Source organism: Oryza sativa, chromosome 7 (genome assembly GCF_034140825.1).
Source record: "Oryza sativa Japonica Group chromosome 7, ASM3414082v1".
In the NCBI taxonomy this organism is placed as follows: domain Eukaryota; kingdom Viridiplantae; phylum Streptophyta; class Magnoliopsida; order Poales; family Poaceae; genus Oryza; species Oryza sativa.
The window spans coordinates 18,029,720-18,046,843 of NC_089041.1; the positions used below are offsets into that span (position 1 = coordinate 18,029,720).

General features: G+C 40.2%; 1 protein-coding gene and 1 long non-coding RNA gene across 3 annotated transcripts; both read left to right on the forward strand.

The window, feature by feature from the left end:
* The first annotated feature begins 3,319 nt into the window (after positions 1-3,319).
* Positions 3,320-5,377, forward strand: LOC112939588 (uncharacterized). Its single transcript, XR_003243343.2, has 2 exons — positions 3,320-3,455; positions 3,572-5,377. It is a non-coding gene; the product is annotated as an uncharacterized lncRNA (long non-coding RNA).
* A 1,398-nt stretch (positions 5,378-6,775) lies between these two features.
* Positions 6,776-16,703, forward strand: LOC9266513 (DNA mismatch repair protein MSH4). 2 transcript variants are annotated; one of them, XM_026026658.2, is made up of 24 exons: positions 6,776-6,920; positions 8,114-8,317; positions 8,391-8,440; positions 8,538-8,650; positions 9,240-9,285; positions 9,535-9,581; positions 9,721-9,828; positions 10,044-10,119; positions 10,659-10,731; positions 10,853-10,998; positions 11,176-11,261; positions 11,528-11,667; positions 11,738-11,877; positions 11,965-12,015; positions 12,424-12,487; positions 13,014-13,157; positions 13,256-13,323; positions 13,438-13,496; positions 13,587-13,743; positions 14,587-14,639; positions 14,730-14,828; positions 15,670-15,784; positions 15,869-15,991; positions 16,211-16,703. In XM_026026658.2, the coding sequence occupies exons 3-24, from the start codon at positions 8,411-8,413 to the stop codon at positions 16,376-16,378; spliced, it is 2,106 nt and encodes a 701-aa protein (XP_025882443.1). In that variant the 5' UTR covers positions 6,776-6,920; positions 8,114-8,317; positions 8,391-8,410; the 3' UTR covers positions 16,379-16,703. The 2 variants fall into 2 exon arrangements, with proteins under 2 accessions (XP_025882443.1, XP_015645440.1); XM_015789954.3 differs by having other exon boundaries at positions 8,405-8,440.
* Positions 16,704-17,124: the final 421 nt, after the last annotated feature.

Here is a 17,124-nt window from a genome sequence, read left to right on the forward strand (position 1 = left end):
CCCCTTGTAAGTAGCACTTGTGCTCGGTCACAATGCTAACTTTCCAATAATCATTCCATTTACCCTTATATGCATGGACACGCCACGGACAATCTTCCTTCATGCACCTCACTTCATACACATAATTTGTTGACTTGACCACCCTAAACTCTCTCTGCAAGGAAACTGCCCAATGCTTCACCGCCTCCTTCATCTCATCCTTATGAGCATACCTTGCACCCTCAATTACCTCGTTCTCCTTATACTCCCAAGGTACATGATCACCCTCTGATATAACAAGTTCAGAGAAGTCCTCATTTGCCCAATCAGTGGCCATTACATCACCTTCCTCATCGGATGATGCGTCGTCGTCCGCTTCCTCATTATCCGAATCTTCCCTCTCCATTTCATCAACAATTATACCGACTCTCTCCCCCTCATCCGCCATGCCCATGGCCTGCTCCTCCCTTGGTTGATTTTCCTCATTTTGCATCGATGGTCCAACAATATCCCCTGCATTGATAGGACCCTCTACATCTTCGGTTTGCATTGAAACATTTATATCTTTCTCTTGTACCGACACAAATATAACGAGGGGCCATGACCGTTCAAAAGCCATTTCCACATATCGTCTCCAAGCAGCAGTGCTGTCCATCGGCATTAGTTCCCAAAAATAACCTTCTGTTGCACGACTCACTACAACTGATACTGACATTGTGTAGACTTCTTGGTCTATTCTAAATCCTCTCAACAACCAACTATAAATTGACTGAAATGTTCTCTCCGCAGGCCTATCGATGCCCTTAGATGTCATTACAAAATCTGACAGATCAACACCATCTGGACCAAATCTAATATTTCCTTCACCGTGAACTATCTGAAATGTGACCTTATTTGACATTGTGCCTGATAAAAACAATAACTGCGTTAACCTCGCATTTCTGTACTACGCCCTAAGTTACATTCTCTACAATATTGTTCTCCAAAATTCTAAAAGTAGGTTACATTCTCCAGATCAAACTAAACTACATCTTACAATTAACACTACTGTCTATGTCTCAATTCATACTATTATATTCTATGCTCTGGATCTACACATATGTGCTGTGTGCTACAGATATGCTAAAATATATGGAACTAAAACTAAAACGCAACATATATACTCAAACATAACATATTAGTACAAATGCAAAAGATGTATGGGAGCAAACCTGTGATGAAGTGAGCGAACCAGCAGGGCTTCGCCGCTCCCCTTCTGCTGCCCTCCCCTCTCTCTCTTTCGTTTTTTTGGATTTTTAGTGAATATAATGAAATTTCAGAGAGGGGGGACTGGGCTTTATAGGGGGAGGCAAAAATCGCCCTCCCCCAGGGCAGCAAGGGGGCCGCCTGCAAAATTTCATGCCCCCTGGCCGCCCATTTGCAGGCGACCCCCCGCACAGTACAAAATCGTCCTAGCGGAGGGCGGCAAGGGGGCCGCCTGCAAATTTCGTTGACGGCCGTCGCCCGAGAGCGAACGGCCGTCTGCCACGTCATTTTCGCCGCCCTCTGGGATGGCGATTTTTAAAAATCGCCCTCCCAGAGGGCGGTAGGCGACTACTTCCGTCAATTTTCAAAATGGAAAATTATTTTTGTAAAACTTTTAATAAAAAAATTAAAAATAAAAAAAAGTCGTGGTGTGAGTCGGCACGATTGACGGCGTCGGTAGGATATTGATCGGACAACTGAGATTTCATGAGCTTAGGACAAAACACCCCATTCCTGAAAAACCTAACCATAAGCCATTTCTACCCTTTCCCCCGATTTCTCCAGCGTGAGGAGGGAGGTGATGGTGGCGGCGATTTGGTAGAGCGGCGGCGACTGTGTGCTCTTGCGCAGCGGGCTTAGGCCACGCATGGCTCCGACGGAGGTCAAGCTGGCGGTGTGCCACGAATTGATATCATGTCTACCTAGTCGGGTGCCCATGTGCACTAAGGCTGTGTTTGAGGAGAAGTAGATTGGGAAGATACGTAAAACGAGGTGAGCAATTAGTGCGTGATTAATTAAGTATTAACTATTTTAAATTTAAAAAATAGATTAATATGATTTTTTAAAGCAACTTTCATATATAAAATTTTTGTAAAAAATACACCGTTTAGTAGTTTGGAAAGTGTGCGCGCAGAATACGATGTGCAATCTCACCCAATCACCTAAGAACGAATACTAAGTGCCAGCGACGCCAAGGTGATGGTGGCGGCGGTGATGGCACAGGGTGGGCTGAGGTCAGCTATCCGCTCCCCCACCTAGGTTCACCTCCGCAACTGAGGCGAGCCTCAGTCTCGCACGACCAACTCAGGCAGGCACGGGACTGGTCTGGGTTGCATAGTAAGGTAGGTACACGGTAGAGCTGAAAAAATAAATAATTACACAGATCGCGATAAATTTTCAAGACGAATTTTTTAAGTCTAATTGCTCTATGGTTTGACAATGTGGTCCTATAGTAAACATTTGCTAATGATGGATTAATTAAGCTTAATAAATCCGTCTCGCGTTTTACTAATAGATTCTGTAATTAGTTTTTTTTATTAGGCCTCCAATATTTCATACGACACCCTGCATAATATCTGATGTGACGAACCAAACTTTACACCTCTCAATCTAAACAACACCCCCTAAGTTAGAAGTATTTTAATGTCCATAGTGCAAACACTGTGAGCATCGACTGTAATAATTTGTTAGAGATAAAAAATGGACGCTAGATGAAAATTCAATTTAGCTAATTAAAAAAACTGATTATTCATCTATTTTGCGTTAAGAACGGTATATACGGCTGATATTTTGGAAAATTTTACGGAAAGGCTAAAAAACTGTCGACACATTTTTCTCTAGAAATATGTCGATTTCTGATCCATTAGATCAACTGTAGGATTCGTGCTATTTTAGTTGACGAAAATAAAATTGTACTGCAAAGAATCGAACCTAGGATCTCCAGTGGCTTGTCCAGCGGCCCTGACCAACTGATCGAGCAAAGATTTTGGCTTGAATTGAAATTACACACTAATTATACTTAAATTGCATATCATTTACATATATAATTTAGAGACTTACATTGTAAATACACTAAAATTACATATGTAATTTAGAGACTTACATATGTAATTGTAGCACTTACATTGTAAATATACTAAAATTACATATGTAATTTATGAACTTACAATGTAAATACATACCGACTATTTTTTTTATGAAAAATATGACGCCATAAATATAACTACACCCAAATTTTATGTGGGTCTCACGGCCACGTGTGATGCGAACCAGCGAACCAAAATTGTCTTCGCTTTTCTGCCGAACGTGTCAAGCCGAGAGAGCCGCGCCTTGATTCCTCCGCCCCGCCCTTATCCTTTCCCTCTCCTCCTCCGCCACTCGTTTCTCTCATCCTTTCTCTCCTCCGCGCGCTCCTCTCAGCTGGCGAGGAGCTCCGATGAGCAATGGCGCCGGTGATTTATTCATTTTCTTGGATGATTTTGATTCATTGTTGTTAGATTTGTGACTTTGTGATTCAATGGATTTGTGATTTTGTGATTTATTTGGATCGGATTTGATCTCGTTCAAGGGGGCATGGGCATACGGGACGGGATGAGCGACGCACAGGTGAAAAGGACACGCGGTGACGGAAAAAAAGTGTGACGGACGAAAAAACACATGGTGTAAAGATGTGACGACCGGAAAAATGCTAATATTTATATTAGTTAGTTATAGATATAGATATAGATATATCTATTTTTTTAAAAAAAATCTTGGGTATTCATTTGAATACCCATGAATTACAGTGGGTCCGCCCCTGAGTGATGGTCCACAAATCTTTATATGTGGTGCTATATCCTATCCACCTTTTAGGACGAGGCAACAATAGGATACCACAACATATTTACAAAAAGCTGTGCAGAAACTTACTTGCAAAAAAAAAGGGCCGTAGAAATAAAGAACACTGAACCATACAAATACAAGCAATAACATAGCTGCAATAAAGAAACAGGAGGGAATGGGGATTTGGTGGTGTAGAAGGCGCAATCCAGATGCACTCAGAGATGGATCTAAAAATCTAACGGTCCCAGGATGAAGATCCTGATCTCCTAGACCAATTTTCAATATTTGTGATATATTTTCTAAAAGAGGATCAATTGTATTTTGTCTTAGCAAGGAAAATATAATAAGATAATTTACTTAAGGAGTACCATGTGTAAATCATAATAGAATAGAGCAAGAAGCATCTAGATCAGAGAAAAAATTGAACTAGTTCATGCATAGCTTGGACATCAGCATTTACTGTGCAGAAAATTCCTGAATGGATACAGTAGTTCGGCAATGGCCAATGGGGTACATCCATGGTTCTGTCTTATGGTGTCTTCGTTTATTCAAAAGCATATCATGGTATGTGATGTCTTATCATCTACTCCCTCCGTCCTACAAAATCATGAATCCTGGAGGGGGAGGTTTGTAAAAAAAAAAAAAAACGATCTGTGCACAGAAAAAAAGATTGTGGGCCATAGTAGATGGGAAAGGAGCCTGCCACCTCTCTCTCTCCTATCGTTTTGACCGCAGAAACCTTATCTCCTCGGCTTTTCTCGTCTCGTTCTCTCCTCCCTAAATCGCATCGCTCTCTCTTCCCCCAAATCACGCCCAGATGCGACCTCCTGCCTCCACGCCTTCCTCCCCGCAAATCCCTCCCTTCTCCATGCCGCTCCCCCTCACTCCCTCCCTGCCTTCCTCCCCGCACATCCCTCCTGCTCAACGTGGCGGCGGCTGGCGGGGGAGGCGACGAGCGGACGCCGGTGTTCTTGCGTACATGCGGCCTCGGGGGTAGCGGTGACGAGCGGACAAGGCATCGGCGGCGACAAGCGGACGCGGCCTCGTCGGCGGCGGCGATCGGCGAACACGGCGGCGGCGGCGACGAGCGGACACGGCCTCGTCGGGGTTCTTGCTAGTTCATTCGTCGGGGTTCTTGCTAGTTCTTGTAGTATCTGGTTCTTGCTAGTTCTTGTAGTATCTCTTTTTCTCTGTTCCTGGCTCTGTTCTTAATTGACAGATGCGAGGCTCCACCAGTCCACCTCCCCGCGCCTCCCTCCGTTGTGTTGGAGGCTTTGCTACGCGGCGGCGGCGGTGGAGCCTTGCATGCGTGTGGTATACTGGTATGTGGCCGATGCTTGCTTTGCATGCTGATGGACGTGGCTTGTTCGAATGCAGCTGTTATGGTGGAAGGGGATTGACGATGGGAAGGACAACCACAAGGAAATTTATGCTTGTCTTTTTTTTTACCGTTAATTAATGGTTGTACTTTGTAATTTGGTGAGGGCATACTAGTCTTTTACCACTGCTGCTAAAGTCACCTCGGGTTTATAGGAATCGTGATTTTATGGGACGGAGGGAGTATAAGACTACATCATCCTAGCAAATAGCATACTGCTAGCTGATAAGATTTGTATGTTAAGCCAAAAAATGCTGCTACAAGCATGACGTCACTACGGAACACATCTCTCCCCACCAAAAATTTGTGGAAAACCCTAAGCACAGCTGTTTGCAGTTCTCACTATAAGCTTGAATCAGCTCTATCTAAATATATCAAAGTTCACACCGATGCAAACCGATCAACAAATGAAACGATTTCCACAATGAATTAAACTACAGTGCACTTTTTTTTTTTTACAGGAATGACCAAAGGAGGCCATCCAAATGACATTAAGATTGAGGGGAAAAAGTTACAAGACAGCAAATTATGCATACTAAGTGCCCAGCTAATAGAATAAACAATAACAAAATAGAACGATTAAACCTCTACAAAAACAAACAACGAGATTTACCAACTCTAATAGCACAAATGAACTGATTGGTTCCAGTAAGGGCTAAGAGTAGTTTCAGTCAATCTAAATGTAAACAATCACATAATCACAAAGTCACAACATACGTAGAAACAGGATAAAATCAGATGCAGAGTTGCGCTTGGCAACTTATCATATCTCTAATTTTTTTTTGGGAGGGGGGGGGGGGGGAATCACAACTCTCGTCTAACAATCCAGCCCTCTCTCTCAGCAACCACAGCAACTTAGGCCCCCTTTGATTAAAGGAAATTCATAGGAATTTTAGAGGATTTTATTTTTATAGGAATTTTTCCTATATAGCTCTTTGAATCAAAGGAATGGATCTTATGGAATCCTATGAAATTCCTATGAATGCCTAATGCCATGCAAGTTTTGGAGGAATATCATGAGGTAGAACCTCATAGAAACTTTCCTTCGAGTCTTTATCTCTCCTCTAATTCATGTATTTTTCCTGTGGTCTAATCAAACGGTCATTCCTGTGTTTTGTAATCCTCTGTTTTATACTTATATTCCTATCAAAATCCTACGATTTTCCTATTCGTACGTTTTCTCAATCCTGCGATTAAAGGGGCCCTTATTGAGGATTGCTTTTGAATTTCTGTTCAGAAGGGAGCAAACTTAGCGAAGGGAGGGCCGCCGGTAAGGGGCGGGTGACTGGGGATGCGCCCGCCGCCGGCGAGAGAGGAGGGTTTCCTCGGCGGCCGCTTTGCTGGGGCTGGACGCCGGAGCTTGGAGGCGGCGGCTGTTGGTAAGGCAACGCAAGGCAAAGGCAAGCAGAGAGAGAGAGAGAGAGGATGGGCCAGATATTATTGGGCTTCCAAAAGAGGCCTGAGGTGGGCCCACGTGACAGTCTCACAGCCCACTCCCCTCAACTCCGCTCTTCCCAAATGGGCCCAGGCCCAAGCCTGGGTATAAAAGCAGAGCTCTCGCCATCTTCTGGCGCAAGCCTCACTCTCCTCCTCCCCGCTTCGGATTCCACCGTCGCGGAGCTCGGCGCGGGCGGAGATGGAGGGCGACGCCGCCGGAGCCGGTGGCGGCGACCGGTCGAGCATCGTGATCGGCCTCATCGAGAACCGAGCCAAGGAGGTGACGCCTCTCACTGACTAACCCCCCCCCCCCCCGCCCTCCCATCCCTCCCCCTACACCCCCGCACGCATTTTTGCTTGTCGGATTGCTCGCCTAGCTAGCTTCCTCCTCTTCTCCTCCAAGGCCCCCGAGGGTTTCCGTTTCGCGTTCTACTCGGTCTTCGCTGCGCCGCGGATCGGCTTCGATCGTGTCGTCGGCCTGCGTGCGTGTTGTGTTCGCGCTCCCGCGGGGGTGGTGGTCGATCGGATGCTGCTCGGGTGGATTACTTGCTCTAGCTGGTCAGATTGGTGGTGGTGGTGGGGGGGGGGGTTCGTGTTATATGGCGTTCTGAGCGGCTTGATTTGAGGGTTTGGTGGTTTTAGGATTTGAGGCTCCAGCTCCATTTCCGGGGCGATTAGAGCATACCCTGTCCTCGATAGTGCTGCTCTAGCGGTTCGAATCGAGTTGGTGTGATGTGTACAGTAAATTGTTGGAGAGGTGGGCACAATTACTGCAGTGACCTGCTGTTGCAATTTTTTCCTCCACTGATTTGGCCGGCACTTTCTTACAAGTTGGGAATCCGGATAACCAACGGTCAAAGGATAAAGCCATTTCCATAACAGCACCATGCGCCATGCGGGAAAGCATTTTTATCTACGATATATTAGTTGTTCTCCAGGCTTGTTTTGAAGGAGTTGCAAGTTTCATTGTAAACAGGAAAATTCATTGGATCATGGTGCATTGGCGCAGAAGAGAGAAATTTGATCAAAGTGTTGTAGTAGATCAACTCATAAACTTATTATGGATGAATTTTTTTTAGATAATGTATTATGGATGAACAGATTGTGAAAATGATTTCTCCATTGTACACACTTGTTTTGTGGTTTACTAATGAACAAGATCTTCTGAGACGCTGACCTCTCTGTACATCTTTATTTTTCTTGTTCTAAGTCAAGTGTATCTTTAGTTTTGGAAGCATCTCAACATTTTTGCCAACGTAAGAATTCTTTGTAGTGTCAGTTTTGGAAAAAAAAAATCGTGATATGAACACGTGTAGATTGTCTGTGCACGTCAGTTGATAACTTGATATGCACACCATCCAATTCAACTCAAATTGAAAACATACAAACAAAAATCATGGAGTTAATTATTTCTCAATTTCTTTATTATGAACCAAAAGATCACGAAGATTTATCAAACTAGTATTTTTGCAGGTTGGTGTTGCTGCTTTTGATTTGAGATCAGCCTCACTGCATCTTTCTCAGTATATTGAGACCAGTTGCTCATATCACAATACGAAGACACTTCTGCATTTCTATGATCCTATGGTTGCAATAGTGCCCCCAAACAAAACAGCAGCAGACGGTATGGTTGGAGTTTCAGAGCTGGTTGGTAAACATTTGCCAACAAATAAAAAGGTGATGGCTGACATATGCAAATTTGTTCTATGTTTTCTCATAATATGAACCCACTTTCGTTTATTCTAAACAGAGTTCACCTTTTAGATAACAATGGCACGTGGCTGCTTTGATGACACAAAGGTATAATGATTTGTATTCCTTTCTGACCATTTATTTGCTTAATTGTTGGGTGATTAACTGCTGCTTAACATCATGCATGTTCTTGTTTTCTTTTAAGGGTGCTGTTATGGTAAAAAATCTTTCAGCTAGAGACCCATCTGCACTCGGTTTAGATACTTATTGCAAGCAATACTATCTTTGTCTTGCTGCTGCCTCTGCAACAATTAAGTGGTACGCGTGCTATCTTTGTCTCGATACATTGCTGGGCTACATTTTCCCTGTTTAGGATTAAGTTAATAACTTCTGTTATGTATCTCCCATGAACATAGTTGTGTATTGCTTCAATATGGACATAACGACTTGACAAAGCTGTGTCATAATTTCTATTTTTTCAAAGTGTAATTGGAGCATATGAACTTACTATGTACTACAACAGTGCAACTCTCAAAGCAAGTACTTACTAAATTATTTTACAATTTGTCTGTTACTTCTCATGTCATTTCATAGGAGTTATGCCTAAGCACCTCATTTGATGATACTACTTACTATTTATACAATGCCCCAGAATATTTGTTGTTACTTAGTACATTGAAATGGAAACTGAGATAGGATTTTCAAGTTGGATACTTGGATTCTATAAAGCTTATCTTGGATCATCAAAACATATTTCTCATATTGTTTTTTTTGGTCATAGATAACTATTTTTTTCCTCGTATTGGACGGAAATGAGGATAAAACCGAAATATAGCAGATGATTAGATCTCATGTTGATAGTGTTGATAAGTATCACAATGACAATTTACTTTGTTTCTTCTTGCAGGATTGAATCAGAAAGAGGTGTAATTATCACTAATCACTCATTATCAGTAAGTTTTTTAGAGTTTTGTTTCATATAAATCATCGTTGTTTAGCCTTTTTTTCACCTGTAAGGCCATTCTTACGATATTATGTATCAAAAGTCTCCATTTTGTGACTACTCTTCTATGGGCTATGCTGATCTGAAAAAAATCTATACATTATGGGGTCCCATACATTATCTCTAAAAACGTTTTCTCTAAAAATGTTAGCTGATGTTTCCGTATTTTTCTCTTATATATGTATGTATAACTTTTCAGGTTACATTCAATGGGTCATTTGACCACATGAACATTGACTCAACTAGGTACTCTTTTGGTTAAATTGAGCAGTATTATCTGTCACTTGATAAATCATCTTCACCAAAGGAGCAGAAACAATATAAGTTAAAATTTTCTGCTACACGATCTGAATTGCCTTCATTGTTCCATATATGCACCTAGCAGTGTACAAACATTGGAAATTATTGACCCTCTTCATACTGAACTGTGGGGAACTAGCAACAAAAAGAAAAGTCTCTTTCAGATGTTGAAGACTACAAAGACTACAGGAGGGTATGGCTTTCCCATTCTCCAAACTAATCTTTTTTACATATATTTACACTGCAACATTCAATATCTCCTCATTTTTGCAATTTGAACAATCTTTTCTGAGATAAAAAGTTTCATGTCAACTTCTATTGATGGTACAAAATAGTTTAACTTTATGTAGTCTATGTATTGAAATATCAAGCACACTGCAACAATTCTCTTCAAACTTGCTTGTTCAGGACTAGACTACTGAGAGCCAACTTGTTGCAACCGTTAAAAGACATTCAAACAATCAATACTCGTCTGGATTGCTTGGTAAGGAGATTAATCTTTTTTGTTATTCTCAATTCTTAAATTGGAATGTCTGTTTGATCAAATTGGTCATACGGTAATCCTGACATTTGAAACTTCCAAAGTTGCACATATTAAGTTCTGGATCTTCTAGTAGGCTAGGTTCTGGATCTTCTGTGGGAATGAACTAACTTCATGGAGTATGAACCCTGCTTTATGCATGTGGAAATCTTAGTGCATATAGTCTTAAATCGTTACTCGAAGGGTTTACCACAATCATGTTTGTACCATTTATAGTTCATTTCCTGTTGGAGCACTTTGCAATATAATGGAGAATTTTACTGCAACCATGATTGTACACCACAGGCCATATGTGAAAGTATTTCCATGAGAAGGGGAAGCAATAGTTCTTGTAATATTGATATGCAACGCTCCTTTGCAAGAATGAAAGTCAACTGGAATCTGGGATATAACAAGTATTCAGTTACTAATATTATCATCGAAAATGATCAGTAATATATCCAATAAATGCATGTTTATTAATTTTATATCTTAAATTTTAGGATGAGCTAATGAGTAATGAGGAATTATTCTTTGGCTTGACACAAGGTCTTCGTAAGTTTCCAAAAGAATCAGGTGAACTTATGTCCTTTTTCTCTGTAGAAAATTCTATATCCTCTTCTGGCTGTGCAACACTACAGATAATAGGTAAAATGGTTGCTGGTGTTACAACTTCCATAATTTTATTATGCCTCAGATAAAGTTCTTTGCCACTTCTGCTTCAAACCCAAAAAGGATACTGATGAAGTGCTAAAGCCTGCCAATGGTAGAAAGAGCCAAGGGCTGATTTCTGACATTATTGTTCTAAAAACAGCTCTGGATGCCATACCATTCCTCTCCAAGGTAGTGTTATAGATGTGTTTGTCCTAGTATTCAATTTAGCAATTTATTCATTCTGATTTTTCATTTTGTTTTGTTTTTGAAGATGCATGTTATTTTGTTCATTTAAGGGTAAATGTCTTTTATTCTAGAAACATACCCATCTACCTTTTCACGCATGTGATGTGTAGCTCATCACAGGTTCTAAGGGGTGCAAAAAGTTTCCTTCTTCGCAACATTTATCAGACTATATGTGAAAACCCAAAGTATGCAAGCATGAGAAAGAGGTACTGTTTTCTGACCTTTTTCCTCCCATTTCAAAGGAGAAGTTGAATGAAGACTGAAAACAGCATGCTAACTTCAGGCTTAGTCTTCCCATCCTGCTTTTGTTTGTACATTTGTTTTTAGTTTTTAGTAATATTGCCAGTATATTAGCATTATGTGACTGTAAATATGTTCGTCCACATTTATTAAATAACAAGTATATCCATCTACATTCTAAAAGTAACCATTCACCTTTGATTTGGTTGCATGTTTTCTTTTATGATCCTAGAATTGGGGATGTCATTGATGAAGATGTTGTTCATTCAAGGGCTCCTTTTGTAACCTGCACTCAACAATGTTTTGCTATTAAGGCTGGAATTGATGGACTGCTTGATGTTGCTCGTAGATCTTTCTGTGATACCAGCGAAGGTGTCTATCGTTTTCATGTTTGTTTTCTAATTTTACCTAACACAGCTGATTGACATAATGCATTTTTCAGCCATACATAACCTTGCCAACAAGTACAGGGAGGATTTTAAGCTTCCAAATTTGAAGATACCATATAACAACAGACTAGGATTTTATTTTATTGTACCCCAGAAGGACATTACTGAAAGGCTCCCTAATAAATTTATCCAGGTATGTGGATATATCCCTTTTAAGAACCAGCCTCTTAGCTAAACCATAAGATGCTAACCAAATATTTGTGAATGTGTAATCAATTAGGTAGTTAGACATGGGAAGAATGTCCACTGCTCAAGCTTGGAGCTTGCTTCGGTAAGTTTGCATCCAGTGAATTATCATCCTTGGGCATTTTTAGTAATTCAACACTTACTGCCACACTGCAAATTTAACCATGTAATTATTTTCTCTGGGATGCTATTTTCAAGTGGAATAAGTGTTAGTCAATAGTTATTCATTTATGTTCTTTTGTTTTCCCTCAAAGAAAGTTTATCATCTTGTTTAAGCATCACGGAGCAAACTATTCTTTTGCCAAAAGCATTGGGACAGTGTTATATTTTTCTTCTTTATAAGTGTATGGTATAATTTCATCATAGCTACACGTGAAATAAGCTTTTATTTTATCGATTAGGATATGACATTGAAAAAATATAATATGCTATTGGAGAGTTTATTTCTTCATACGGTCACTTATTACCATGTGCTTTCTACCCAAATTTGCAGCTAAATGCCAGGAATAAGTCTGCTGCTGCTGAGTGCTTCTTGCGCACGGAACTTTGTTTGGAAGGTTGCCATGGCCACTAAACATTGAGTATTCAACATTTTTCCATTGGAGTTTTGTTACTTTATTTGTTGATATTGATATAGGTTAAGCTCTGGTCCAGTTATCAGATACCTGTTATTATAATTTTCTAGTGATAAACTAGAGAGTTAACATGCAATACATGCATGCATAATGTATCTGTTGCATTGGGATATCAAATTCTATATTTGTTGGGCATCCTCCATATAGGTAGCAGCTATTGTAGAACAGAACATCATCATTCTTCTTAACTTAGAATAGGGATCTCCTCATTTTGCTTTGTTTATGAACTTTTTAGCCATCCATTTCTTTGCTTTCCTGGCTTATTTTGGCTGAATTGGTGGGACTTTGAGGGTATCATACACTTGACTAATTCAACTCACGAACTTAAAGGGAATTGAAGCTTGTGGATAGTGTAACTTGTTTCTGTGCAGCATTTTACATTTCAACTAGTATTATTCAAGTGTCTAAAGAAATATTTAACTTGCATAAATCTGTTCTGTTGTTTCAGGGCTTATTAATGAGATCAGAGAAGACATTGGTATATTAACGTTGCTTGCCGAAGTATTATGCCTGTTGGACATGCTTGTAAATTCTTTTGCGTTTACAATATCTACTAAGCCCGTTGATCGTTACACGAGACCTGAATTCACTGGTGGGCAATTCAATTCAACACTAGTAACTGATCTTGTTAAGGATTTTTTTTAGTGATGTTGTGGAGTCCTGATCTGACAGTTGCTTCCAATTAAGCAGATGATGGTCCGATGGCAATTAATGCTGGAAGGCATCCTATTCTTGAGAGCTTGCATAATGATTTTGTTGTAAGTTCTTCATTTGTTATTTATTCCTCAGTATTTACTTCATTTGTATGTCTTTTTCATCATAAATTTGTTGATTGAAATAGCAATGATCATAATACTGTTTATATCATGCAGCCTAACAATCTCTTTCTGTCTGAAGCATCTAATATGGTTCTTGTCATGGGGCCAAACATGTGCGTTCCATAAACATTGTATCCAAATGTCTATAGCAGGCTAATTATATATGGAAATTCATCTGCTCTCTGCATTATCTGCTGTTGCAGGAGTGGGAAGAGCACATATCTTCAACAGATTTGTCTAATAGTCATTCTTGCACAAATTGGCTGTTATGTTCCAGCTCAATTTGCATCACTAAGAGTGGTTGATCGCGTATTCACACGGATTGGCACTGGGGACAATGTTGAAAATAACTCAAGCACAGTATGCAAATTCATCTCTTCTATATGGTTTATACTTATGTTATCTTGTTATTTGACTTACAGAATTCTTCTAAAAGCACGTGAAACAATAAAATGATTAGATAAAGCATTCAACTGTTACTGTTGATAGTCCTCAAGTAATATTTATCCCCTGAGTACCATTCTTTAGGCTTGTTTCCTCCCAGATTAATTCCTATTTATTATCTTAAATCTCCTGATGCACATTATCTCTATTGTGCTCAAACCTATCAAATTTAAGATGTTTTCTTGTCCATATGAAGTATAAATGGTCATTTGCATTGTCCTGTTCCAGTAGTTGGTGTTTTTGGATTCCTTGGTGGATTTCCTTAATATAGCATTAGATATGGAGGGTCTTAACTCCTAAGATCGGTACCTGTTTGTCATATTTATGGATGACTCTACATGAAGAAGCGCGTTGAAGTAGTGGATTAACCATCTTATCTAGGATCGCGAGAGCCCATACTATACCATTTCTTGGTAATATCTGGATGGCTGATCTGGACTTTTGAATTGTTTGTATACTGTCATTTATAACCTTCCTTCAAGTTGTATTGGCCTTGGACACTTGACAAAGCAATTCACATATAATATTTCTTCGATCAAATCAAATATTTCATCAATAGTTGGTCGAGCTTTTCCTTTGTGAGAGGCATCTTGTAGATATTTGCTTTCTTAATGAAATGAAGCACAGTTCTCCTGCGTTTTTGAGAAGGAAATAAAAACATCAATGCTGTATCTTTTATGGAGTATTAGTAATTAGTCTGAAGCCAATTGATGTATAGTTTATTTCAATGCTGCTAATCAGCTTAATTTCTCTTTGCAGTTCATGACAGAAATGAAAGAGACAGCTTTCATTATGCAGAATGTTTCTTCGAAGTACTATGGGTCTACCATGCTGCAATAGATTGGATTGCTGTTTCTCTTGTTTCCTTGTAATGACCATGTGCACATTTGCACACATTACAGGAGCCTGATTGTTGTGGATGAGCTTGGAAGAGCTACGTCTTCCTCTGATGGGTTGGCAATTGCATGGAGCTGCTGTGAATATCTATTATCTACCAAAGCGTAAGAACTATTAACCTCTTAAGTACCACATTTGATCCTTTTCATGCAGCATAATTTGACTTATCACAGTCCTAACTTGGTGGGGTCTGTATGAAATAACTTATGTGCCTTTTAATTGAGTGCTTCTGAAAAAGAGATGATGATTTGTGTACGTTGTCATACTTAAATTCTTAGCAGACAATGAAATAGATAAGGGCAGAAGAGATAAACTACCATTTTTCTACATGCATGCTTACTATTTTTGAACAAGAAGAGGAAGCTAATATGCATTGTAAGACTGGAGGGAGTATCAATATTCACAGCAGATGTTTTCTTGTCAATAGTTTTGAAACTGCATGCTTTTCTAAATGTGTTGTCTAGGCTTCTGTTATTCAGTTACCTCATCCAACATTTTTGTAGCCTATTTATTCAACCATATCCATATGTTCTCATCTTGAATCAAATATTTGATCGTGATAATGGTTAGTACAAGAACATTTACTACTTGTCTTGTGCTCACCTTAGGCCGTGCTACCATCAAGTTTCAGATATCATATTTATCACAGAACCTACTACTTCCGTCCCAAAATATAGCAACTTTTGGCTATGTATCTTGACACGCTTTTGTCCAGATACATAGCTAGAAGTTGTTATATTTTGGGTTAGATATTAGCAGTAAGTTCAGCATAGTGCCTGGGGGTGCTTGACATGCTGAATGCAGCTGGTCATGTTTGGTTAATCTTGCCAACCACAATATGGTCTATTAGTTACAGATATAACCTTTTAAGACAAGATATCATCCTTGTTGAGCAAATCCTACTATCTTAGAAGCATCACTGTCGGGTCTTTTCACCCAATGCAGCTACACGGTGTTTGCCACGCACATGGAGAGCTTGTCAGAACTTGCAACCATCTATCCAAACGTGAAGATCCTCCATTTTGAAGTCGACCTGAGAAACGACCGCCTCGATTTCAAGGTATAACCTGAATCGTTGACAGTCACATGACTTTTTTTTTTCATGTCTCTTAACATCATGGATCATACAATCCCTCTGCATCAGTTCCGGTTGAAGGATGGTGTCCGGAAAGTACCACACTATGGTCTTTTGCTGGCAAAGGTGGCTGGTCTCCCTTCTTCAGTGATCGACACTGCAGCAAGCATCACTTCACGGATCACAGAACAGGTAAACCTCTCAGTACTGATTAGAGCTGATGTTGATAACACAGTGTGTGTGACTGCTTAGATTACATTATGCAACTCAAATTGTATGCCCATTTTCTTCTACTTGGGTCCTTTTCTTTTTTGACTGCACAGCCTTGCTCGTTCCTGCTGCTGGATTTGATTTCTTCTACTCGAGCGCATTGATCAAGTCAAGTTTACCTGTTTTGATCCCGGCCTGCAGGAAATGGTGAGGAAGGACGACAACTGCGAGCAGTACCGGTCGCTCCAGATGGCGTACCAGGTCACGCAACGGCTCATCTGCTTGAAGCAATCCAACCAAGGCGATGACTACATCCGGGAAGCGTTGCAGAATCTCAAGGACGGCTATGCTGCAGGCCGCTTGACATGAGAAGAAAAATATATGTAAAAAGGAGTTTTTGTTTCTCTCTCCTACAGCTGGCAGCATGTATGGATTATGGTCGTATGGATGTAGCCATGTAGGGCACCCCCTCCCCCCCACTAGCCTCGTACAAACCATGAACGGGGTCGGGTAGTTCCTAGAAACGGGTTGCAAGGCTAGCATATATTTTTTGGTTGCCATACTTTTTCACGCCACATTTTAGTCATGCTACAGTTTCTTAGTTACGTGTTTGGTTTGCTGCCACAATTGTATCATACCTTCTAAACTTTGAGATCCACATATCATGCTCTCAAATTTAGAGCTAAGCATGTCACACTTGTGGCCAACTATTTCTAAGTTACACTTGTACCACCATGCCACAACTAGTCTAAACTTAGTTATGGCAAAGTTAGGCATCAACCAGACATCCCCTTATAGCTGCATCAACGAATAGAGGTTTGGGAGGCAAGAGGTAGAGGGGCTCCGGATAACTCAAAATGCGATTATATCAAATGGGCATTTTCAGCCTTCACCAAAACACGCTTTTCATATCAAGCGTGAGAAGGGAGATGAAAGGAAGCACGCAACGCTCGTATATGTACTCTACGATTGACTATATCTTATGCACATAAGGTTTTCATGCATAGCAACTATTTCCCCTGTTTCACAATGTAAGTCATTCTAGCATTTCCCACATCCATATTGATATTAATGAATATATATATATATATATATATATATATATATATATATAT

What these genes read in the sequence shown, in the direction of transcription:
- LOC9266513 (XM_015789954.3), top strand. Translation starts at nt 6,840, where the DNA reads ATGGAGGGCGACGCCGCCGGAGCCGGTGGCGGCGACCGGTCGAGCATC. An exon ending in TAAGTTTCCAAAAGAATCAG is followed by an intron (nt 10,732 to 10,852) that starts GTGAACTTATGT and finishes ATTATGCCTCAG; the next exon opens with ATAAAGTTCTTTGCCACTTC. An exon ending in CACGGAACTTTGTTTGGAAG is followed by an intron (nt 12,488 to 13,013) that starts GTTGCCATGGCC and finishes CTGTTGTTTCAG; the next exon opens with GGCTTATTAATGAGATCAGA.